This window comes from Apodemus sylvaticus, chromosome X (genome assembly GCF_947179515.1).
Source record: "Apodemus sylvaticus chromosome X, mApoSyl1.1, whole genome shotgun sequence".
NCBI classification, from domain to species: domain Eukaryota; kingdom Metazoa; phylum Chordata; class Mammalia; order Rodentia; family Muridae; genus Apodemus; species Apodemus sylvaticus.
The window spans coordinates 68680938-68706574 of NC_067495.1; the positions used below are offsets into that span (position 1 = coordinate 68680938).

At 38.3% G+C, this 25637-nt stretch overlaps 1 protein-coding gene and 1 long non-coding RNA gene across 2 annotated transcripts in view; one reads left to right on the forward strand and one right to left on the reverse strand.

The window, feature by feature from the left end:
* The window catches only part of Brwd3 (bromodomain and WD repeat domain containing 3), a 93014-nt gene extending 92549 nt beyond the window's left edge, over nt 1-465 (reverse strand). The window contains exons 1-2 of the mRNA XM_052170667.1: nt 221-465; nt 29-87 (exon numbers count right to left, since the gene is read on the reverse strand). Of these exons, the coding sequence (XP_052026627.1) occupies nt 29-87; nt 221-251 (90 nt within the window). The 5' untranslated portion in view covers nt 252-465. The remainder of the gene's footprint in view (nt 1-28; nt 88-220) is intronic.
* A 192-nt stretch (nt 466-657) lies between these two features.
* Nucleotides 658-25637, forward strand: part of LOC127675685 (uncharacterized) — a 77087-nt gene continuing 52107 nt past the window's right edge. The window contains exons 1-4 of the long non-coding RNA XR_007975506.1: nt 658-875; nt 2097-2186; nt 9609-9801; nt 24664-24761. This is a non-coding gene — a long non-coding RNA (uncharacterized LOC127675685). The remainder of the gene's footprint in view (nt 876-2096; nt 2187-9608; nt 9802-24663; nt 24762-25637) is intronic.

Consider the following 25637-nt stretch of genomic DNA (forward strand, 5'->3'; position numbering starts at 1 on the left):
ACACTCCCAGATATCCTTTCCCTCTCACCTGAGCAGATTTGTTACAAGGTCCGGACTGCAAAAACCTTGCGATCAGGTAATACAGCTCTAAAGAAGGGGTGGGGGTGGGGGGAGAGACGTTGAGAGAGAGGCAAGGAAGAGAGATACAAGCTTTTTAAAAAAATTCTGACAGCAGTCGCGCAAAGCCCCCATCCCTTTAGCCCCTGGTTCAGCTACCCACCGGCTTCGATCTGGGTAGGTGCCGCCGCCATCCTTTTCCCGAGGGGGTTTGGGGGCTTCGCTCCGGAGGGCTGGCGGGGGCGGGTGGGGGCGCTGCCTCTATTGTGGTGAAGCCCCCATGCTTGGGAGTCCCGCCGCTTCCGCCGCACTCTTCGTCCCAGTTTCGGTCTCTCTCGGATTCATCGCATCACGTTTCGACCCATAGATATTCTAGCCCAAGAGCTGAGGAGGCGGAGGAGGAAGGAGAGCAAGAGAGAAGGAGAGGGAGGAGCTGAAGTAGCCGAGGGGTGGGCGGGGGAAAGGGGGGTGGAGTCATAGAAAGGGAGGGGGAGGAGAGGGAGCCCCTTGCAGAGCTCCAGGCTGGCCGCCAGGGGCACTAAGGCGGCCGCCTGGTTCCAGCCGCTTAAACCAGCCTGGGGTTGCCTAGTTACTGCCCAGAGAACAAGGAAGAGGCTCTAAAGGCAGGCAGACGCTCTGGCAACCTTTGTCAAACTCTGTGGTGGTGTTGGCGTCCCAGAGCTCCGGAGTTGCTTACCCTTCCTGTGTAAGGGCAATCGGACCCTTTCCGGTGAGGGAACCCTTCTCCAGATGTGATCAAGAGAAACTTACGAGGAACTGACTTGATCTAGCTTACCTTGGGTCACCGAAAGGATTTGGTTTGTTTGTTTTTTCTCTACCCCAAGAAAAAGTCGCTAGCTACTACAAGGTTTTGTTTTCAAAGGAGAAACTTTCATTTAAGTATTGTGCTTTCCTGATGACTGGAGCAAGGGAATAATATTCTTATAGAAAACTACTTAAAGTATCCCCCTCGATTCTGATAAACATTGGGGGCTAAGTTTACACTTTAACCACGAGGCTGTTTTCCCCTTCTGAAATGGTCAATAAGCTGTATCTTCTCCACTCCTGTAGGATAAGTTGGAACTATGTTTTGAAATTCTGCCAAAACATTTTTAAAGTTCTTAACTATTCATTGAAATTTGAATAGAAATGATAGTTTGGTTTGTCTTTGAAGTATTATTCTATGTATCTATCCAAAGCTCGCCTGGAATTCCATGTCAATTTTCCTGCCTCAGCTTCCCTGGTGTGCACATGGCAGGCATGAATCACCACTCCAGTTTACAAAGTCTTTTCCCACTGTTTTGAGACTACAATTGTTTTAATGTATAACTTTAACTCTTAGCACAGCTCTGACTTGCTGTTTTGGGTAGGTAAATCTTCAGTGATCAAAGGATTCATATAATAATTGACAGTTGAGTAAACTGGTTTACTTCCCCAATTTCTCTTAACATCCTGTTCTCGGGATGTTACTTTGAACAGAATTCATAAAAACAAAACCTGAAGGGAAAACAAATACTCTTTGAATTGTATACATTATTTGCGTTGAAATACTCAAATTTGAAGGTTCACATAAATGTATGGCTATAGTGGGAGTTTGTTTTTTCTGACTCAGGGAGCACATTGGGCATAAAATTCAATTTCGTAAACATAAACTTAACATATCCCTAGTAACTCTTTTTGCCCATTTCTTCTATTCAGTAATTAATAACAACAGAAGAGAAGTGTAAAATGCTATGTGTATCTTTGGTATAATCAGTATATGAAAGAAATAGATAAAAGAAATATAAAACCTCAGGAAATCATTGTAAGGTGCTTAGTGTAATAGTAATTTTTATAGTTCAATATAATATAATTAACAGCTAAGCTTTACCAAGCCATTATCACATATTTTACCTGCTGTAACTCATTTAATCCTTACAGTGACCTAGGAGATAGTTTATATTTTTCTCAATCATACCAGTATTAAAAATGACTACTGTATGACTTCAAAGCATTTTTATAAAAGTCATGTGATAATATTTCTCTGTTGTATTCAAAAGGCAAGTGACATAATTATACCAGCGATCACTGAAACTGTAAATTTGGATGCAATTAAGAGAGAAAACGCCACACATTCATAAAAATTTAAGGTAAGAAATTACCTTGTACAGGATTATTTTTAATTATGTATTTACTGTGTATATGCAGGGGCAGAGTCACCTGGCCTCAAAGTAAATAATTATGTTAATTGGAATTTGAAGTGATAAGGGATTAAGAGTAAAGAAAATACAGATTAACCTCCTGTGGTCTGATAGAATCCTAACACTAGGGAGGCTGAGACAGAACTATCTTTAGTTTAGACTGGGATACACAGTTAATTCAAAGCTGGCCTGAGAAACAGTGACGCCCTGCTTAGAGAGATAAGGGGGACTGGAAGGAGCACTCCATTAGTTTCTGGCACACACTACCCAATGATTCTAGTATCCGCTATGACAAAGTAAACTGATGCAAGGAAAAATATTTAAAGACAAAATCCGTTTCCACACAAAACCAGTCAGTAAGGGTAAATGTTGGAGATAATAATTAAGGAACTGATGAACTAGCAGGGATTTTCTGTACTAAGTATGTAAGAAGTAAAAAAAAAAAAAAAATTTTTTTGAGACAGGGTTTCTCTGTGTAGCCCTGGCTGTCCTGGAACTCACTCTGTAGACCAGGCTGGCCTCGGAACTCAGAAATCTGCCTGCCTCTGCCTCCCAAGTGCTGGGATTAAAGGTGTGCACCACCACTGCCTGGCTGAAAGAAGTTTTTTAAAATGTCTCTGTTCCCAGAAAATGTATTCATTCTTCAGAGCTAATGCTAATTAATAAAACACTTTGAAGTATTTTAGAACACAGAATCACAAGTATTAGTCTGTCCCCATCCCCCCCCCCGTGTGTGTGTGTGTGTGTGTGTGTGTGTGTGTGTGTGTGTGTGTGTACCTGTAGAGGTCAGAAGACAGCATTTGGGAGCTGTTTTTCTCCCTGCAGTATGTGGGTCCCAGAATTGAATCCAGATTGTCAGGCTTGGCAGCAAGTACCTTTACCCACTGAGTCATGTTGCTGTCTTTCTTTAACTTTTTTCAAAACTTTGATTAGGGGCTAGGCAATGGTGGCACACTCCTTTAATCCCAGCACTTGAAAGGCAGAGGAAGGCAGATTTCTGAGTTCGAGGCCAGTCTGATCTACACAGTGAATTACAGGACAACCAGGGCTATACAGAGAAATCCTGTCTCAAAAAACCATTTTTTTTTTAATTAGGAAAGGAAGCAAGTTTTCATCTGTTACAGGGGGAAAAAATGGACTCAAGGAGAAAAGATAAGAAATGTTGCCAGTCATTGTGGTGTGTTCTTATAACCCTAACACTTGAAAATTTGAGGCAGGAGAATTAAGAGTTCAGTACCATCTTTGGCTACAGAGTGAGTTTTGAGACCAACCTGCCTACATGAAAATATCACAAGAAATAAGGAAAAGAAAAATAAGACAGTTGGCAAGTGTCTTGGTGGATAAAAGTGCTTCCCACCAAGCCTGACAACCTGGGGTCAGTCCCAGAACCGACCTGGTGAAGGAGAGAACTGACTCAAGTTCTCTGACCTCCACACTCTTGCCCTGGCATGCACTTACCACCCCCACACAAACAAACTTCACAAATGTAAAAAATGTTAATAAAAAATGTTTACTTGGTAGCTGTATTAGCTTCCTGGGGCTACCATAACAACTTCTAATCCAGAGGGCTTAAGAAAGGAGTGGGTTGGTTTTTTACACATGAAAGCTAGAAATGTAAAATCAGCCTCTAGCAGAGTTTGTGCTCCCTCTAAATGCTCTGTAAAAGAATCCTTTTTACCTTTTCTAGCTTCCAATGGATCCTTAGCATTCTTTGGTTTGTTAACAGCATACTTCCATTATCTACCTCCATGTTCAGATCACCTTTGTACATGTGGGGCCCAGTGTCAGATTTTACTGTATTGTGCACATACCTGATTCCAGGGACCCACCCAGGGTCTCCAACATTTCGGGCAACTACTCTACAAGTTAATGTGCTTTGTTATGAGGACTGGAGTCATTAAATTTCAGGCCCACCCTACATCTAGAATGATCTCATCCTAATGCCATAATTATATCTACAAAGACCTTATTTCCAAGTAAGGTGATGTTCACTGGTACTGTGGTTAGAACATGAACATATTTCTGAGGGGTTACAATTGACTGAACTATCCATTACTTTATTATCATTCTTTATTTTTAAATAAATATTGTTTGCCATTATTGTATGGATGTGTGTATGATGTGTGTATGCGTGACTGTCCGAGGACAACTTTGTGACATCGGTTCTCTCCTTCCACTTTTCTGTGAATTCCAAGGATTGAATATATTGTCCTTTTAAAAAATCACATTTGAGGATGATTAAGAGTATCTCTAGCAAAACTTGACAGCCTGAGTTGGATCCTCACATCCACAGAGGAGGAGAGAACCGATTCCTTTAAGTCAGCCTCTAACTTCAACATGTGCCATGATATTGAGCTGGTAGGAGTACACATGCAAAGGAAATAAACTGTAAACAGAATTAAAATCACATTGCATGAGCCAAGGATAAGGTTCAGTTGATAGACTTCTTGGTTATAATGGAAGATAGTTTCTCAAATTTAAAAGTCATCTAAAGGAACAATCATAAGTCCCTTTATGTTTTGAACATTTTATTTGAACAAGCAAAATATTAATTATTGATCTAAAGCAGTGCTTCTCTACCTGTGGGTTATGACCCCTTTGGAGGGGGTCACATATCAGATATCCTGCATATTAGGTATTTCTGTTATAAACTGTAACCGTAGCAAAATTACGGTTATGTAGTAACAAAATAATGTTATGGTTGGAGGTCACCTCAACATCAGGCACTGTATTAGAGGTCACAGCATTAGGAAGGTTGACAGCTAATAGAGATTATGTACTCTGAAAAACAAACAAAAGAAATAATAAAAACAAAAGAGAAAAAAATGGAAGGGGACTCTCAGCAGAAAAATAGGCAGCATTATATTCGCCACCATACATACATATAATGAAAGTGTTAGAAAGAAGAGTGAGAAGAAATATTTTGAAAATACATCATGACGATGATGCCTTTGTTTCAAAGTAAACATACAGGAAGCTCAGTGAACTACAAATATAAGCATTTAGTGGTGTCCACTAACCTATTGAAAATCGAAAACAAATGAGTCATCACTAATCAATCAGATAGCATAGTCATTGTAACACAAGAAGGAAGGCACCATATACAAGAATCCTATGTTTAGTAAAGCTAACTTTGAAAAAAAAAAAGGTAAACCGCAGGTGTTTCCCCAATAAATAACAAATGGAACAATTTGTTGATAGCATAGCCGCATTACAAGAAAGACTAAAGGAAGTTATTTTTCTAGGTGGAAACCAACAGAATCTAAAAGCATAAAAGTTCTGTCCCTTATTCATGACGAGTAAATTCCAGCCCCTCCAGTGGATGCCTAAAAGCAATTCCAATATAGGCTATGATCTTCTTTTCAAGGGATATATAGTTTTTTTTATATATATATATTTTGAAACAAAGTCTTCTTGCATAGCCAGGCTCAAACATTAAGTCAGTCTGCTTCCACCTTCTGAGTACTAGAATTACAGGCATTTTCACTTTGAGATAGGAAGTACTTACCACCCACCATAGCAGTATCTTTTTCAGTATCTTTTTTGTCCAAAGTATGATAGCAAAAGGAACACCAATTTCTTAAAAAGGAACACATATTGTTCTCTTTTCTTTCTCCTACCTCCTTCTGTTTCAGCACTGGCAGTTGAATCTAAATCCATGCTCCTCCAAATACTAGGCAAGTACTCTAGTATTGATCTACATCTCTGCTTTTTGCTTTGTTTATGGTTTTGTAAATTGTTCAGACAGGCCTTGAACTATCAGGGATTTTTGTTTATTACTTTGTTTCAGAAAGGGTCTCAAGTATCCCAGGCTGACCTTGAACACACTATATATGGGGGGAAAGTAACCTTGAATTTCTGATTTTTTTTTCTGTTTCCATTTTCTAAGCAGTGCTGAGGAGACAGACAGGCATGTGTAGCCACACCTGGGGAAGCTTTGGAATTTCAGTCTTTTGCCTCTATAGAAGCTGAGATTAGAAGCTTGCACCAACAGGCCCAGCTACAGGATTCATTCCTTATACATTACATTTTTTTATTTGTATTTACTAAAATGGAGAGGCCAGAGGACAATTTTACAGTGTAGATTCTCTCCTTCCACCTTGTGAATTCCAAGCATCACACTCAGGTGGAACAGTGGTGGTGCACGCCTTTAATCCCAGCACTTGGGAGGCAGAGACAGGTGGATCTCTGAGTTTGAGCCCAACCTAGTTTACATAGTGAGTTCCAGGACAGCCAGGGCTATACAGAGAAACCCTGTCTCGAAAAAAAAAAATGAATCAAACTCAAATAAGGCTTATATAGCAAGAGTTTTACTCACCAAGCAGTCTCTATCAGCCATAGCAAACAGATTTAAGGGTTCTGCTTCTTTTAACAATGGAGTATTACCCCCAAAGAAGAACAAAATTACATTCAAGGAAGCAATTGTAACTAGAGAGAGAAAGCAGAGCAACACGTGAAACATGACCAAGATGGTACCCAAACAGTAAAGATTTTGAAATTTGCAGTACCATCAAAAAGAATAAAATACTTAGGAATATGTTTTACAAAATAAATGCAGTACTAGTGCACTGAAAACTAAAGCAGCTGGCTGGTAATAGTGCATGCCTTTCAAGAGACAGAGGCAGGAGGATCTCTGTGAGCTCAAGACCTGCCTGGTCTACAGAGTGAGTTCCAGGACAGCCAGGGTTAGCCTGTCTCCAAAATAATTAAAAATAATTTTAAAATTTTAACAATTAAAAAGAAAGAGACAGAAAATTATAAACCCGTATTTAATGAAGTTCAAGAACACCTAAAAAAAAAAAAAAAAACCACAAAACAAAACAAAAGCTGGGCAGTGGTGGCACACGCCTGTAATCCCAGCACTTGGGAGGCAGAGGCAGGTGGATTTCTGAGTTCGAGGCTGGCCTAGTCTACAGAGTGAGTTCCAGGACATCCAGGGCTACACAGAGAAACCCTGTCTCAAAAAACAAACAAAAAGAACAACAAAAAAATATGGGGGTATACAGAGAAACCCTCTCTCAAAAAACAAAAAACAAAAACAAAAAAAATAATCAAGAACACCTAAAGAAATAAAAAGCCATTCCATGTCCATGGTTTGGAAGACATAATAGTAAAAACTGATTTACATTGCATAAAATATGTAGCTGAATCCCAACAGAACTTTTGGCAGAAACTGCATGATTCATACAAGGAGCCCAGAATAGCCAGAGCATCTTGAAAATGAGGATAAATTAGGACAGTTCACACTTCCCATGCTCAAGCCTTTCTAACTAAAAACAATTATCAGAAGGAGTCTATGTTACTGACTTAAAAAAAGTTATACACATCAATGGAATAGAATTGAGAATTCAGAAATATGCCTACAGCTCTGTTACCCATTGTTGACACCAGTACCTAGACAATACAAAATAAGAAAGAAAATATTCTTTAAACAAGTGATGGGACAAAAGTATATTCACATGAAGAAAATTAGTTTAGACTGCTATAATGCAATAATACAGACAGAAATTAACTCAATTTTTCCAAGCCCTACAGGTTAAAACTATATAAGTTTTGATGAAAAGGTAAATGCCAATGTTGTTACCTTATATTAGAAAAATGTTTGTTATGACACCTACATCACACTAACAAAAGTAGATAAACTAACCTTTGTCAGAGGGAAACAATTATGTACATCAGACAACATGAAGAAAATGGTGGCCATTAAGTAACAGCTTTATATCAGAAAGAACACTCTAAAATCTTGAGGCAATCATAAGGCAATCATGAGGCAAAATAAATCCTTCTGCCCTTCATAAAAAAGGAAAAATAAGAAGGGGAGAGGGAAAGGAGAGAGAGAGAGAGAGAGAGAGAGAGAGAGAGAGAGAGAGAGCATTCTTGTAATCCTAGCACTCTGGAGACTGAGGCAGGCAAATCTCTGTAAATCTGAGGTCAGACTGACCTATATAGATCAAGTCCAGACTGACTAGGGCAACAAAATAAGACCCTACATGAAAGAGGGAGAGAAAGGAAGGAAGGAAGGAAGGAAGGAAGGAAGGAAGGAAGGAAGGAAGGAAGGAAGGAAGGAAGGAAGGAAGGAAAGGAGGGAGGGAGGGAGGGAGGGAGGGAGGGAGGGAGGGAGGGAGGGAGGGGGGAGGGAGGAAGAAAGGAAGGAAGGAAGGAAGGAAGGAAGGAAGGAAGGAAGGAAGGAAGGAAGGAAGGAAGGAAGGAAGGAAGGAAAAGATAATCCAGCTAGGGAGTAGTGGCATAGACCTTGAATCCCAGCCCTCTAGAGGCAGAGGCAGGCAAACCTCTGTAAATTTGAGGTCACCCTGGTCTACAGAACAATTTCCAGGACCACCAGTGTTACACAGAGAAATCTGAAAAATCAACAACGAAAAAGATAACCCTATGAAAGGAAGAAAATGGTTGTAAGTTATATGCAATAAGAATCTACTTAGCAGAATATATATGGAGAACACAGACCTATCAGTGCTCATTACAAAATGCAAGTTGAAACCATAAGATGACAGTGCCTTCCTTCTACCAGTAGTCTTATACAGAGGTTTAGATTTTGATAGTTCCTCAAAAACACAAACTGTAGCCATATACCCAAAAGAATGGAAAAATATCTGTACAATCAAAGTTGTCCGCTAAAGCTCATAGCATCCAACACAAACAGCAACAGAAGCTGTTGCAGTGACAAATGCTACTAATCCAGCATTACGGTTGGGAGGCAAGAGAAGCATTTCAAAGCTAGCTACAAATACACAGAGAAGTCAAGGCCCACTTGGGTTTCCTGATCTTGTCTCAAAAACAAAAGTTCATAGCAGTGTTATTTTTAATATTTCCATAACAGAAACAACTTATGAATGAATAAACAAGATATTGTGCACCTATGGAATTGAGTATTCTAGCATAAAAAAGTAATGATACACACACACACATATATATATATATGTGTGTGTGTGTGTGTGTATGTGTGTGTGTGTATTTGTATATATATATTTGTGTATATCCTGGATGGACCCTGAAAATGTATTGAATGAAAAAAGTTAATCAGAAAAGAGAGCAAATAGTGTATGATTATGTGAAATGTGAAGAACTATCAAGGTAAAAAGATTATTGCTTCTGTTGGTCTAATGACATGGAACAAGAGAAGGTTCTTGTATATATTATAATTATTTGGGGTAGGGGAAGTGTTTCTAATGTGTTCTACAATTATATTCTGGTAATGCTTGCACAGGTTTGTAAATAGATAAAAAACCATCTAAGGGAAGAAGTTTTTCTCAGTGCATGGGGGTGCCTGTGTATGGGCCTGCATGCTGGGATCCATGTGTGGAGGTCACAGGAGAGCTTTGTGGATTCAGCTTTTGCCTTTCACCTTTACAGGGATTCCAGAGATCAGAGTCAGTTCATCTGGCTTGCATGATGAGCCTTTTTACCTATTTATTAAACCACCACAATGGCCCTAAATTCACACTTTAAAACAGTGAACTGGAGCTAGAGCTGGAGCTTCATGCTTAAAATATTTCTCTACCTTGCCAAAGGCCCTGGATTCATTTCCCAACCGGTGATCTTTATGGTATGTAAATTATGTCTCAAGTGGGGTCTTAAAAATATGTGGTGCTTTGAATAAAGATAAACTAATAAAATCAGATTTTCTTTAAAATTAATTAAAATGGTGTTTGGTTAATAAATTTAATTATGATTGTAGTATGTTCTTAACATTTTTTCCTGTTGAGCCGTAATTGAATATTTCAAAACCAAATAGTATTCTGATTATTTTCTCTTTTAATATTGGCTTGTACTTTCTCCTTTATTCCCTCACGAATTTTCAAATTGCTACTCACAAAGGAAACACTAAGGGGTTGGGATATCTATCAGTGGTAGGGGGCTTGGTTTTCATGTGCTGAGCCATGGATTTGGTCATCACACATATGAAACTTATTAAGCATCTTAATAATTATAGAAAATGTCACCTTTTGTACATATTACAATTGTTTTGACTTAATATTCTTCATTTGGCTTTTCTCCTCCTCCTTGTTTGCATTAATAAAGTATGCTTTTCTTTCATTTTAAAACAATTATGCACCAGGCATGGTGTTGCATACAATTATTCCCAGCACTTGGGAAGCAGAGACAGAGGGATCTCTGTCAGCCAGCATGGTCTGCAAAGCAAGTTCAGTAAAGCCAGGGTTCTGTTAACACAGAGAAACCCTGTCTCAAAAAAAAAGCCAAATAAATAGAACAGTTTTGAGGCAGGTCTCACTGTGCAGTCCTTGCTATTCTGGAACTCTGTGTCAACTCCATTGGTTCCCAACTGAGAGATGCCTCTGCCTCCTGAGTGGTGGGATTGAAGGTGTGTGACCCCATTGCCTTATCACTTATCTATATATCTAATTATTAAATAGGTGCTTAGAATAGATTCCTAATGCTTGAAACCTATAAGAATTCAATACATAAATACATGTGTACACACATATATGTATACATACATATATACATATGTATTTACACACAGACACACACACACACACACACACACACACACACACACTTTTCTTTTTTAAGACAGAGGTTCTCAGCCTTGGCTGTCCTGGAACTCACTATGTATACCATGCCTCAAACTGGGAGATCTGCAGTCCTCTGTTTCCCAAATGCTGAGATCAAATGTGTGTGCCACCCCTGAGTGGCTAGATTAAATATTTTTAAAGGCTTTCCAAAATTGGTGCCAAATTTCTTTGCAGAAATATGTAGTACATATTTTCATTAGTTTTCCCTCCAACTTATTTTTTAATTCTACCAATTTTAATATTCCTTTTAATAATGTATGAAAAGTTTTATATCATGAGCCATACTATATCTATATCTATCATCTGTTATGTTTAGTTTAACTCTTTGGTTGCATAAAAATGTGTTTAGTACTTACTTATTAGCCACTTATTTCATCTGTAAAAAGTAAGAATTGCCTATTGCCATCTTATAAATTTGTATGATATATGTGATCATAAATACCTTTTATGCATGTTTCTGCCAGTGTAGTTCCAATTTTATTATTTTCTTTATTTTTATTGTTAATTAATATACTTGTTTTTGAGATAGGCTCTTACAGCTTAAGGGCCACTCTCCATGTCACCAGTCTTCTGTTTTAGTTCTCAGGTGCTGACATTACTGATGTTCATAATCATGACTAGTTTGTTTTAAAAATTGGATCTACTTTGTTGATAATGGTGGAGAGTTCAAATTCAAACTTCCCCATTTTCCATTTGATTTATATTCCATTCAAGATGGATAATTTTGGTTGCCAACCTGATTGCATCTGGCACCACTGTTGAGGCTTTTCTTTATCAGATTATTTGAAGCAGGAAGGCCCACCCTAAATCCGGTGGAACCCTAAAGCATGTGCCAGCTCAGAATAAAAAACGAGTTGGAAAACAGAAAAATTGCTTTTTGACTGCTTGTCCTCAGTCTCACTGTCATCTTCATCTCTCTTGTTCCTACAGAATTTCTTCACTGGTATTCATTCAAACCTACCACTTTGGGATTCCAACAAACCAAAGATCAGCATCTGTCCATGACTCCAGTGCCACATTGGGGCTACTGAGATACTGAGCCTTTTAGACTGAACAAGTACCAGAATCCTGGCCTTGGTCTTTCCATTATGAACTAGTCATTAATGGACTACCAGACTGCATCTGGTAAGCCTACGAAATCATATAACACACACACACACACAAACACACACACACACACACACACAATTCTGTCAGTTCTATTCCTTTAGACTACCCTAATACACTATTGTTTCTGAACTTGAAATGGAATCCTCATCCTGAGATTTCTTGCATAGTTAATCTTTCTTTTCTATAAGCATTTGTTATTTAGAGATAGGGTCATATGTATGGCAGGCTAGCCTAGAGCTCCCTATCATCCAGCTTCTACTTAATAAGTGATGGATTACAGGTGGTTCCATAGATTTAACCCAGGGCTTCAAGAATGCTAGACAAAATCTCTATCAACTAAGCTACATTCCCAGCATTGGGTTACCTTTAAAAAATTACTTGAGGGCTGGAGAGATGCTCAGAAGTTAAGAGCACTGACTGTTTGCTCTTCCAGAGGTCTTGAATTCAATTCCCAGCAACCAATAGTGGCTCACAACCATCTGTAAAGAGATCTGATGCCCTCTTCTAGGGTGTCTGAAGACAGCTACAGTGTGGTCATACACAAAAAATAAATAAATGAATCTTTAAAAAAAATTACTTGGGGGTGGGGCTGGGAAATATAGTTCACTGGCTGAAGTACTTGCCATATAGCATGAAGACCTGAGTTCATATCCTCCAGCATTCAGATTCGCACTCCCATCAAGTTTAGCCTGTGTGTGTGTGTGTGTGTTCCAGGGGATTGCTGGTTTAATGATAGACTATATATCAAATAACAACAACACTAATAATAATGCAAAGAGAAATAGATGAAGACACTCAATGTTAGCTTTTGGACTCTACATGCATAAATGGAAGCATGCACTCCCAGTACAAACATACATGAACATACCAAAAGATATGAAAATAGAAGATGGACTGCTTGAGAAAAGGATAAAGAAAAGCCTAGCCATAGTCAGTCAGTTTCTGTTGCTCTGAAGAGACACCATGACCATGGTGACTTTTATAAAAGAAAGCATTTAGTTGGGTCTGGCTTACAGTTTCACAGGTTTTATCTATTATCCTTGTGCCAGGGAGCAGAGCAGCATGCAGGCAGACATCGTAGCTGAGAATTCTACGTCTGGGTCCAAAGGCAGCAGGAAGAGAGAAATAACTGAGTGTTTTACATTAAACAGGAGTACATCAGGAATGCAGAGCCTCTGGGCCTGGCTTGGGATTTTAAAACCCTCAAAGAAGCTCATCAAAGAAGTTCATCTCCAGTAATACAGTTCTTCCAACCAGGCCATACTTCCTAGTTCTTTCAGATACAGCCACTCCCCTACCATTTAAATGTAGGAGCCTATGGGGCCCATTCTTATGTAAACCACAACAAGTAGTAATAGAAAGTGACAAGAGTGGGTAACAGGGTGTGGTCGTGATCCAATGACAATAAATGTACATATGCAATTGCCATAATTGGGGCTGGAAAGATGACTGGGAGGTGCACAGTCATGAGAACCAGACCTCAGCAGCCATGTATCAAAAGCTTATAAGTTCCTGTCTGATGGCTCTAATACCCACTTCTGCCCTCCGTGTGTGTGCACACTTTCACTGCCTTCCCTGAACATGCATAGACTCTCATGCAGACAGGGACATATAAAAACTAAAATGCATTTATTTTGTGAGTGTGTGGTTGTGTGTAGATGGTACCACTGTGAATATGTAGAGGTCAGAGGACAACTTGGCTGAGTCAGACCTCCCTTTTTCACGTGAGTTCTGGGAATCCACAACATTGTCAGGCTTGGTAGCAAGTGCCTTTACCCACTGAGCCATCACAGCAGCCGTAAAATCTGATTTTGAAAGGTATTATATTTATTCTCTGTCCCTATGTGTGTGTCTGTCTCTGTCTCTTTGTCTTCCCCCTCCTTCCCTTCCCCCACCCCTCCCTCCCCCTCCCTCTTCCTTCTCCCCTCCCCTTCCTTCCCCCATCCTCCTTCTCCCCTCCTTCCCCTCTCCCTCTCTCCCTCCCTCTCCTCTCCCCATCCTCCTCCCTCCCCTCTCACTCACTCTCTGTATGTATCTATGTCAGTGGGCATGTACCTCATGTGCCTATGTGGAAGTCAGAAGACAGGTTGGAGTAAGTTTGCTCCTTTTACCTTAGGTTCTGGAGATCAAATTCAGGTCATCAGGCTTGGCTCAAAGCATCTATTGACCAGTCTCACCAACCCAAATTAAATTTAAAAAAAGAAACTGGAGCCAAAGAGTGACTCAGTGGGGTTAACTGCTAAGTTTGGTTCCTAGAAGCCATGTCAAAGGTGAAAGGAAGAGAATGTACTCTGCAAACTTCCTCTGAAATACACATGCATGTCACAGTATTCATGTACTTACAGGCTCAGATCATAGACACAATGATATTAAACTAATTACAATTTCACAAAATTGAAATAATGAAAACCATTCTTGTGTGTAATTAAGATATGTTTTATAGCAAAAACCAAAATAGCAATTTAATATTTTTGTGTATGACTACTTATTTTCCAGTTGAATTTGAGTATAATGATTGCTTGAAAAATCGCTAACCACTTTTCTCTGGTAATATTTATTAAATGTTTTTATTTCCCAGTTGCTACATTATGCAATCACTGTCATTCATTAATGGGTTAGAGCAAGACCTATTTCTTTTTGTGTGTTCTTTTCTATTGATCTCTGTTCTAGTTTTCTTTCTGGTTCCTATGACAAAATGCTTTGTCAAATGCAATATAAAGGAGAAAGGGTTTATTGTAGCTCACAACTCCAGGTTACACCTCATCACTCGGAGGTGCCTTAAGGCATCAGGGACTTGAAGCAGCTAGTCACATCCACACTTAGGAATGCCTGTGCTCAGTTCACTCTCTCATCCTTTTCAGTTTTCTTTTTTATACAGTCCAGTACTCAAGCCCAGGGAACAGAGCTGCCACTTTTAAGCTGAGTCTTCCCACATCAATTAAAGGTAATCAAGACAAATCCCTACAGACATGCTCCGAGGTCAACATAACCTAGGCACTTCCTCACTGAGCCATCCTTAGGTGATTCTAGATTGTAGCAAGTTGACAATTAAAACCAAGCAACACTATCTAGAGCTAATCCCATATTAATTTCATTGTTGAAGATTACATTACATTTTATAATCTGAGAAGACTCAATTTCAAATATACCAGTGTTTCTGCTTTTCATTGACTGTCATCTCCTTATTATGACTCGTAGACGTCTCCTATAGTAAAGGCTTGGTTCTCCAGCATTTAGAGTTATTAAGACAGGATTAGATCATGAAGTCACTGATGTCATCAATAAATTGATGCATTTGTGTGAATTCATAGGTAATGTGCTAGTAGGAGGTGAGCCCTTGTTGGAGGAAGTAGGTCACTGGTGTACACCTTTCAAAGGCATATCTTCTCACTGGACCCTCTTGGCTCCTGTTTCAAGACTGGGTGACATATGTAGTTAAATTCTATATTACCATTCAATTGTAATGTTTCTACCTTGTCAAAGAGCTAAAAGCAGGGGAGTCAGCTAACCATGGCCTTAAACCTGTTTAAACTTTGAACCAAAATACAAGCGTTGAGTTGTTTAACTCAGGCACTTTGTCACAGTGACTTTTTTTTTATTAAAGGAAGTTCAGAAACTTTAGGTCTTGTTTCCCTTCCCCCTTATCTCTTTTTTTGTTGTTGGTTTTTCAAGACAGGGTTTCTCTGTGTAGTCCTGGCTGTCCTGGAACTCACTAATCCGCCTGCCTCTGCCTCCCAAGTGCTGGGATTAAAGGTGTGCGCCACCACCACCCAGCCCCCTTTATATCTTTTGATTTTTTTTCAGACAGGATCTCACTTTGTAGCCTGGCTATTGTAGAACTTGGTATATAGAACCAGGTTTGCCTTGAACCCAAAGAGATTCACCTGCTTCAGCCTCCTATGTGCTGATATTATAATCAAGCACCACTGTGCCCAATTTATGACATACTGGGGAATCAAACTTCAAGCATTATAGAAAGTGAACTACATCCCCAGCCCCACAGTTCTTAATTTTATTTTTAAAAAATGTTGTAAATCTTGTGTTGATTATAATTCATTTCATGATTTCAGTGTCTTTATAGAAGTACAGATCAATAGTACCTACTAGATGTTAGGGCTCAAGCTACATATTCACATGGATTATTATGGGTAGTCACAAGAGCCCTGTATCATACACATATCCCCTCTTTAGAAATAGGGAAATCAAAACTCTCAACCAAACATTTGATCAATGTCACAAAACTAGCAAATATTATTAGCCCTTATTCTATGCGGTTCACTATTTCTCTTTCTCTTTCTGTCCATCTCTGTCTCAATCTCCCTCTCCCCCATCCTCTGCTTGAGCCCAGGCTTAGACTTGTTTAAACTCATTACATAGTTGGTGCAAAGGGTAAACATCTAGAACTCCACCCTCTGCCTTCCAAATGCTGAAATTAAAGGCATGTACCCCCATGATTCTCTTTCTTATTGAAAAGAGATGTTTTCCCCTTCCCTACCCTTTTAACTTGTTTAATTCGATGCTATTTATTATTGTATTGGTTTAATTGAACTTTCAAAACGCTATATATATATTATAACCTTCACCCAGCTACTTACCTTGATTGCCTCTCCACTCACTGAGCTAAAAAAAAAGTTACATTTTTTTTCTCTTTTTTTGAAAGGTTTGGAAGAGAGTTCTAGAATAGTGAAGTGATTGTTACACAATGATGAGCGATAAGGGACAAGTACCACGTACTTAGGGTTTGAAAGAAATCTATTGATTGATAAAAGGTTTTCAATTAGATGGTTGTGAGCCTCCATGTAGATGCTGGGAATGAACCTGGGTCCTCTTGAAGAGCAACCAGTGCTCTAAAGCACTGACCCAGATAGTTAAGAACTTGAGGCAGGGTCTCATGCAGCCCAGGTCAGCTTCAAACTCATCATACAGCTACAAATGACCTTATACTCCTAGTACCCCTGGCCTCTACCTCCCAGTACTAGAATTATAGTCATGTGCTACCATACTCATTTTAAAACAATAACTTTTTAAAGTTATAAAACATAATAATTGGTGTATGCATTCATACTAAATATAGTGCGAAATATCTAACCAGTAAAGTAATGTACTAATTAGATATTATGGTGCAATGGAGGGTAAATCACTATATATGGATCCAATACCCATATCTGGCCTCTGTGGGTTCTACAAACTCATGATATACATATATACATGCAGGGCAAACACAAACACACACACACACACACAAAATGAATAAATACTTTTTAAAAGATTTGTCTCTGTTGTGATTAAAAATACACTATTCCTAATAGTGTAAGAACATTTCAAAATCAGAAATGGCTCTTTGTGCTGGGCAAGATTGCTCAGTGTGTTAAGGGAACTTACCACTAAGCCCAGGGACCTGGGTTTGATCCCTGGGGCCTACACTTTAGACAGAGAGGAATGACACCTATAAGGTGTCCCATGACCTATGTGTGTTGGCCATGGCATAAACATGCATGTGTGTGACACATACACATAATAAATAAATGAATGTTTTAAAACAATATAATGCTATGGAAAGAGAAAGCAGTGGCTTGTTAAAAGAAATCAAATATTTAGTCGGACATAGTGACACATGCCTGTCATCTCACCACTTGAGAGTTAAGACAACCAAAGGTTCAGAGTCATCAGCAGCTACAGGGTGAGCACGAGGTGTTTGGCTTACATTATTATTATCTACTCGGAGAACCTGTTGGAAATATTTTTGTGTTTCTGTGTGTTTTTATTGCTGAGCATCAAGCCTGCAGCCTCATACATCCTATACATGCGATTTGTGTGTGTGTGTGTAAAACTCAGCTATACTCTTGGCCTTGGTGCCATTTGACGTTTTAAAAGTTTCATCTGCTTGCTCTTTCATTTCACTTATCAACTCCTTTGTATGTGTTTTGTTCTTGATTTGTGAGACAAAATCTTACTGTAGCTTGAGTCAGCCTCACCCCACTCATGGCCATCCTCCCTCATCCTTTGTAGTTCTAGAGTTATAGGTTATAGTTCCCACCAAGCCCATCTATATGCATTGAAGTCACATTAAAATTATTCCAGAGCACACTGTATGAATATTATAGATATAAGGTTTCCAATTCACACACATATTTTCAAGATAAAGTCTCACATAGCTCAAATTGTCCTCGAACTTACTCTGTAGCTGAAACTGCCTTTGAACCTTACATCTTTTTGCTTCCCCCTACCCAGTAATAGGATTACAAGTGTTTACCATCATGCCTAAGTAATATACTTATTAGTGTACTAATATAGTATTTTCATTTTGAGTCAATCCTGTTTTTGTGCCAACCTTTTTCTAGATTATTTTAAGATACTACTGAATGTTTTTAAGGCAGGGTCTCATTTACTCCAGTCTGGACCTGAACTATTAGCCAAAGATTCTCTTTGATTTCTGGTCCTCCTGCCTCCGTCTGCTAAGTGCTAGGAAAAATTTCCCCTTTTCTTGGGTAAAAATTATATAGTATTGTTAAAAGATTTAATAGTCATGGTTTAAAGATTTATTCATTAATATTAATTTTAAAATTATGACTTTATGGAATGTGTGTGTGTGCTGTGTGTGCATATGTGTATACATATGTGTATGCAAGGGTATGTGAATACATGTGGAGGCTAGAAGATGACATCAAGTGTCTTCTGTTACTCTTCATTGGTTTTATTTTCTTAGTTAATAGTGTTTTATTTTTAGAAATTGAAATGTGTTTAAGTCATTTTAATCATTTGCCTCCTTCTTGGTTTTGAACCCTTCCATGTATGATCCTTGCTCTCTTTAAAATTCATGGTCTCTTTTTCTTTGTTATTTTATGCAACCAGAATATATATATATATATATATATATATATATATATATATATGAGAGAGATTTTATATATATAGTGTATATACATACATACATATATATTATTCCTAAATGTGTAAATACAACCTACTTAGCCCATATAATATTACATATGTATATTATATACATATGTACATATATGTATGTAATATACGTACACATATGATTTCCGAACTACTACTTACTATTTTTTTGTTTATTTTATTTTTTTAAAGATTTATTTATTTATTATATGTAAATACACTGTAGCTGTCTTCAGACACTCTAGAAGAGGGCAGGGCATCAGATCTTATTGCAGATGGTTGTGAGCCACCATGTGGTTGCTGGGTTTTGAACTCAGGACCTTCCGGAAGAGCAGTCAGTGCTCTTAACTACTGAGCCATCTCTCCAGCCCTAGTACATTTCTTTTTTGAAATAAGCTTCCTCATAGAATCTTCAGATCACAAACTTGGCTGGACAGACAGGACAATGAGTTCCTGGGATCCGCCTGTTACTACCCACATCTCTCCCTGATGAGCATCAGCACACCTGGATTTCTATATGGGTACTGAGGATCAAACAAAGGTTTTCATGCTCAATTGAGCAAGCATTTTAGCTACGGAGCCATTTCCCCTTGTTAACTACACTTAGAAACAAAACCAGTCCTGGTAAAATCATATTTATCTTTAAAGAATTGTCCATTTTGATTTTACATAATTGATTTTACAGTATTCTGCCTTTAACCTAAAAAATAAAAGGAGAAGCTTTTGTTAAGTTTTAGGCAAATTGCTAGGGTCACTATATATCTATACACACACATATATTCAATATCTGTATATGTTTTATATCAATAAATTGAAAGCTTAAAAATCACAGGTTAATTCTACTAAGGTAGAATTTTAATATTCAAAACATTATGGAACTTAGCATCCTGTGGAATTAAGTATTCTCTATATGCTAATTTGGGAAAAAATCTCACAGTGTATTTCAAGGAATTCTGATTACTCATTCAATACATGCCACTATCCATCCGTTTCTCAGCTCTCTAATTAATAAATATTGTACCTTAGTTAACTTTAAAATTCATCAAAGTTCACATTACTCATTCAGCTTAATTTTGTTTGAGACATGGTCTCATCCTATATCTCGTCTTAGACTGATACGCAATGCACCATAGCCCAGATAGGCCTTAAACTTAGCAATTCTCCTGCCTCAGCTTCCCAAGTGCTAGGATTAGAGGTGTAAAAGCAACAAACTCAGATTGTTTTGAACTTTTAAACACTGTAATAAAAGTGAACTCACTTGCTCCCCAAATACCTACTCTTCTTGAAAAATGTATTATATACTAAAATTGCCCTAAGAATGTCTGCTGTGCATTTCTTACCTGACTAGGACCGCTTTCCACTTGAGCTAACATCAAAGTGCATTTTTATGGCTGTCTTTTGAAATTCTGATGAGCTCACTACTAGTTCTCCTTCTCTCAAAACAGCTCTTTCTCAGCGTGATAGAATAATAATGTGAGGCAGAAAAAACATTGTTCTAATCTTGGTTCTTTCATTGACTGTGATTCTAGGGGGGGCGAAATCACACAACTGTTTAAGGCTTTTATAAAATTCTATACAATGGATAGACTTGCCCTACATGTAAAAATTCCACCACTATAATCTCTTTACTTATATATGATTATTTCTCCAATTTCAATTCTCAATTCCTATTCAGGAAAGATGCAAGTATTATGTTTCGCGTTTTCTTCAAGATGCAAAGATTCATCTAACATATCCTCTTCCCTTTTGACTCACAGTTCTTCTAGATACTGTATTTTTTTTTTCCTTTTTAAGTTGTTTTGTGGAGGCTCTGGTTCTTTGAGGACAAAATGAACTTTACAGTCTCTTGCTTTCGCACTCACATGCAGGCACCTGAATCTTAGTAGTCTTTCTTACCAGACACATTACTTTTAAGTCCACCAGGATTCAAAACCACCTGGATTGCTCATAGTTTAGCTTCTGAGATATGGCTAGCTCTCCAGTGGTCCAGGAGAAGTCCCATGTGGCCTCCCAGATAGCTAGGTTTTGCAACCTTAGGCAGTGCTTACTTCTTTCTTTGGAAGGAACCCCCCACCCCTTCCCTGCAGAGTTAATTGAGATACCTCCCATTCCATCTAAACAATCCTCAGACACCTGGGCTCCCACCCTTAGGGGGCTAGCGATTCTATTACCCCATGCAGCTGAGCCTGATCTTAATCTCAATCCTAAATTGTAGTTAAAAGGGCATTGTCTTCTTTGGGTGGCTTTCTGCAATTTCTTCATTCTCGAAATGTTTTCTTACTTATTTCTTGCCAAACCTTTCTTATTCCCATTTTTCTCGTATGTAAACATTTTCTTCGGTGCTGGTATTGCCTGCAGAGGCTTAAATCTTAGCAAACACTGTACCATTGAGCTGTATCCCCAGACCAAAACATTCCTTTTCTTATATTTATCCTCACATCATTGTGTGGTTTCTATTTCTTAATATGAACTCTATTGATACAGATATATTTGCTCTTCACAATAACTCACTCCTTAACTGTGCAATCAAGTGCTACTACTAGAAAAAAAAAGCTATGTAATTCACCAACTTCCTTTCTGTTTTTGCTGCATGGAGAAAAAAACCTTTTGACACTTTACCCTTAGTTTTTGTTACTATACTGTTTTGTTCATTGTTCAGAATCACTAAATGTTATTTGTATGGTTTTTCTTCTCTATTTTCTGCTCAGACTATTTACCTGAATTACTGAAGTGTGAATATATTTTCTGCTCAGACTATTTACCTGAATTACTGAAGTGTGAATATTTTCTTTTTCTTTTTTTTTTTCTTTTTTTTTTCTTTTTTTTTGGTTTTTCGAGAGAAGGTTTCTCTGTATAGCCCTGGCTGTCCTGGAACTCACTCTGTAAACCAGGCTGGCCTCAAACTCAGAAGTCTGCCTGCCTCTGCCTCCCAGAGTGTTGGGATTACAGGCATGCGTCACCATCACCCTGAGTGTGAATATTTTCAAGGAAATGGTTTCTATTCACTTCTCATCTCTAAGTATTCTCTCGGTTTTAGCTATCTTCTTTGATTAAGGAAATCTAATTTATATTCATAGTCCTAATAGTGCTTCTAAATTAGTTCTAGATTAATTTTTTGTTTGGATTTGCTTGCATTATTTTTATTTTGTGTATGTTTGAGTGACTTCATATATGTATGTGCACATGTGCACAATCCCCCAGAAACCAGAGATGTTGGATGCCACTAGAGCTGGAGTTAGAGGAAGCTGTGTCTTGCCAGAGGTGGGTACTGGGAACCACACTCAGACCCTATGCAAGAGTAGTAGGCATTCTTAACTCCTGACTCATCTATCCAGCCTTGATAATTCTTTTATTTCAACAGATATTGAATATGTACTATATGTCAGGCAGGATGATAATGAAAATTAAAAGGTGAGCAAAGCATGTGTTGTACATGACAAAATATTTGTGAGTTAAAAAATATTGTATACTGTGTTAAGCACTGTAATTGAAGTAAACATTATTTTTCATTTTTTAAAATATTTTATTTACTATATGTGAGTAAACTGTAGCTGTCTCTTTGCAGATGGTTGTGAGCTATACCAAGTGGTTGCTGGGATTTGAACTCATGACCTCCAGAAAAGCAGTCAGTGTTCTTATTTGCTGAGCCATTTCTCCAACCCTGAAGTAGATTTTATTATAAGAACATGAAAACTGTTAAATTTTGGATAAGGACAGGGAGTGCTTCTAAAAGAATGTAAAATGTAAGTCTAGACTTAAAGTCTTCACAGATGAGCAGTTTACCACTCAATAGTAAAAAGAAAGTCAAATAGAATGGGCAGCCAAACTTGAAAAGACAGTTCCAGACAAAAGCAGTCAACAGGTACAAAGGCCTACAAGTCACAGAGAATGTGGTATATTAGGGAAACTACACTTAGTTCAGATCCTAAAGTTGCAGATAGGCTAGGCAAAGTTAAGGAAAAAATGGTTCAATAAAAGTCGAAGCAATATGTTCAATGGATTTAGTTTATAGTCATTTTGTTGAAAAAATAATATATTTTGATCATGGTTTTTCCTCTCTCAACTTCTCCTAAATACTCCCTTCTTTCCTACCCGCTAAGGGTCACACACTCTTTCTTTCTCTCTTACGAAAAACAAGCAAGCAAAAAAAAAAAATCCCTTGTCGTTCCCCCAGCCCCCCAGTTAGATTTGCTTATCTTCTGTAAACTCAGGATTAGTGAGTTGTCTATTATAGTCTTCTACAGACCCAGGATTACCAAACAGTTTTTTCACTCTTACATACATCTTCTAGAATCTTTCACTTATCTCACTGCATGGAAGGAAATCTGACTAAAGTACCTTGTGTCTTCCCTGAAATAAATCACCATATCATGTCTAGCAGTTCTTTGCCATTTTATTTTTTATTGTACAGTTTTTATTCTAGGAACTATTGGTTTAATATCCACATTTAGTTACAAAATGAAAAGGTTTGTACATAAAAAACACAAATAGAAAACAAAACTAAAAGATCACTCACAAAAACACAAAATCAGGAATGAAAATATAATAAGACCAAAAAAACTGCACAAAGCTATATAAGACAAAATGTCAACAAAAATACCATTAATTTCATTTTGAATTGGCCCGAATATTGGGCCTGAAACTTACCTTGAAGTATGGTTAATATACCCAGTGAACCTTCAGTGGAGAAAACCTGGGTTTAATGAAAACATCCCATTTAGTATTGAGTGCTCAGCTGTTGGTCCCTGTGTTAGTTCCCACCTACTTCAAGAAGCTTGTACTGGCTGGTTTTGTGTGTCAACTTGACACAGGCTGGAGTTATCACAGAGAAAGGAGCTTCAGTTGGGGAAGTGCCTCCATGAGATCCAGTTGTGGGGCATTTTCTCAATTAGTGATCAAGTGGGGAGGGCCCCTTGGGGGTGGTTCCACCTTTGGGCTGGAGCTCTTGGGTTCTATAAGAGAGCAGGCTGAGCAAGCCAGGGGAAGCAAGCCAGTAAGAAACATCCCTCCATGGCCTCTGCATCAGCTCCTGCTTCCTAACCTGCCTGATTTCCAGTACTGACCTCCTTTAGTGATGAACTGCAATGTGGAAGTGTAAGCTGAATAAACCCTTTCCTCCCCAACTTGCCTCTTGGTCATGACGTTTGTGCAGGAATAGAAACCCTGACTAAGACAAAGCTTCCCTGGTGATGATCGCTGAATGAGGCACTGTTCTTTGTCTATAGCAGAATGTCACTTTGAGTCATTTTATTGCTATGTTTCTTTAACAGAATTCCCCCCCCCCCAATATTCTTCCAACATCAAACTTGCTATTTATGAGTTAGTAAAAGGTGACTAAAACACATTTCAATCTGAGTTCAAGGCTAAGTATAGACTACATGGTGCTAATATATATCAAACAAAATAAAACATAGCTTCACCATCACACACACTTGAATATTGCTCTCTTTATGATTCTCAACTTCTAATCTTTAGGTTTTCTGCACTACTATATAACTCATATGGTCACTATATAACTCATATATAACTCACATGGTTTTCTAATTTGTCTTTAAAATCTATTTTTAATTATATTTTTCATGTGTGGGTGTATGCACATAACTGTGGGTTCCCATGGAGGCTAGAATAGAAATGCAAACAGTTATAGCTATTCAATATGGGTTCTAGGAATTGAACTCAGGTCCTTCTGCTAAAGTATTGTGAGGGTTGAATGAAAATGGCCCCCATAGGACCGTAGGGAGTGTCCTTGTTGGAGTAGGCATGACCTTGTCAGAGGTAATGTGTCATTGAGCTGGGCTTTGAGGTTTCTGATGTTCAAGACAGCCAACCCCAGTGGTCTTTCTCTCATTTTGCTGCCTAAGGACCTGGATGCAGAACTCTCAGCTCTTCCTCCTGCACCACGCCTACCTGGATGCTGCCATGCTTCCCGCCATGAGGATTGGACTGAACCTCTGAACCTGTAAGCCAGCCCCAATTAAATGTTTTCTTTTATAAGAGTTGCTATGGTTGTGGTGTTACTTCTCAGCAGTAGATACCCTAAGACAAGTAGTATATGCTCTTTACCACTGAGTCATTTCTCAGCCACATGGGTCACATTTTTATATTTACCTTTTTTTTGTTTTTGTTTTTTGTTTGTTTGTTTTTCGAGACAGGGTTTCTCTGTATAGCCCTGTCTGTCCTGGACTCACTCTATAGACTAGGCTGGCCTCGAACTCAGAAATTCGCCTGCCTCTGCCTCCCAGAGTGCTGGGATTACAGGCGTGTGCCACCACCACCTGGCTATATTTACTTTTTTTATAATGTCACTACCATTATTAATCCTTTATCATTGTCTCTGTTGTCCCTATACTGAAACAACAAATCTTATCCTTTCTAACAACTCAGTTTTGTATCTGGTTTCATGTCTTCCATTTAAGGAAACATTCTTGACCTCTTTTCAGTACTATAATCATACTATTTTTTTCTCATATAGAGTTAGTCATTGTTTTTAAAAGATTTTATTATTTTTACTCATATACAGTTTAGTCATTGTTTTAAAAAGATTTTAATTTTAATTGTTACATGTGTGTGTGTGTGTTTGTGTGTGCGCACGCACCATGGGGGTTTAGATACGTCTAGAAGCCAAAGATGGTGACAGATCCCCATGGGTTAAAGTTACAGATGGTTTTGAATTTTGCAGATTCTAGAAACAGTTCTTAAGTACTCTTCGACAGTGGGTCTCAACCCTTATGTGGTCATAACCCTTTTGTGGGTTGAATGACCTTTTCACATCTAAGATCAGAAAACACAGATTTTTCCATTATGATTCACAATGTTAGCAAAATTAAAGTTATGA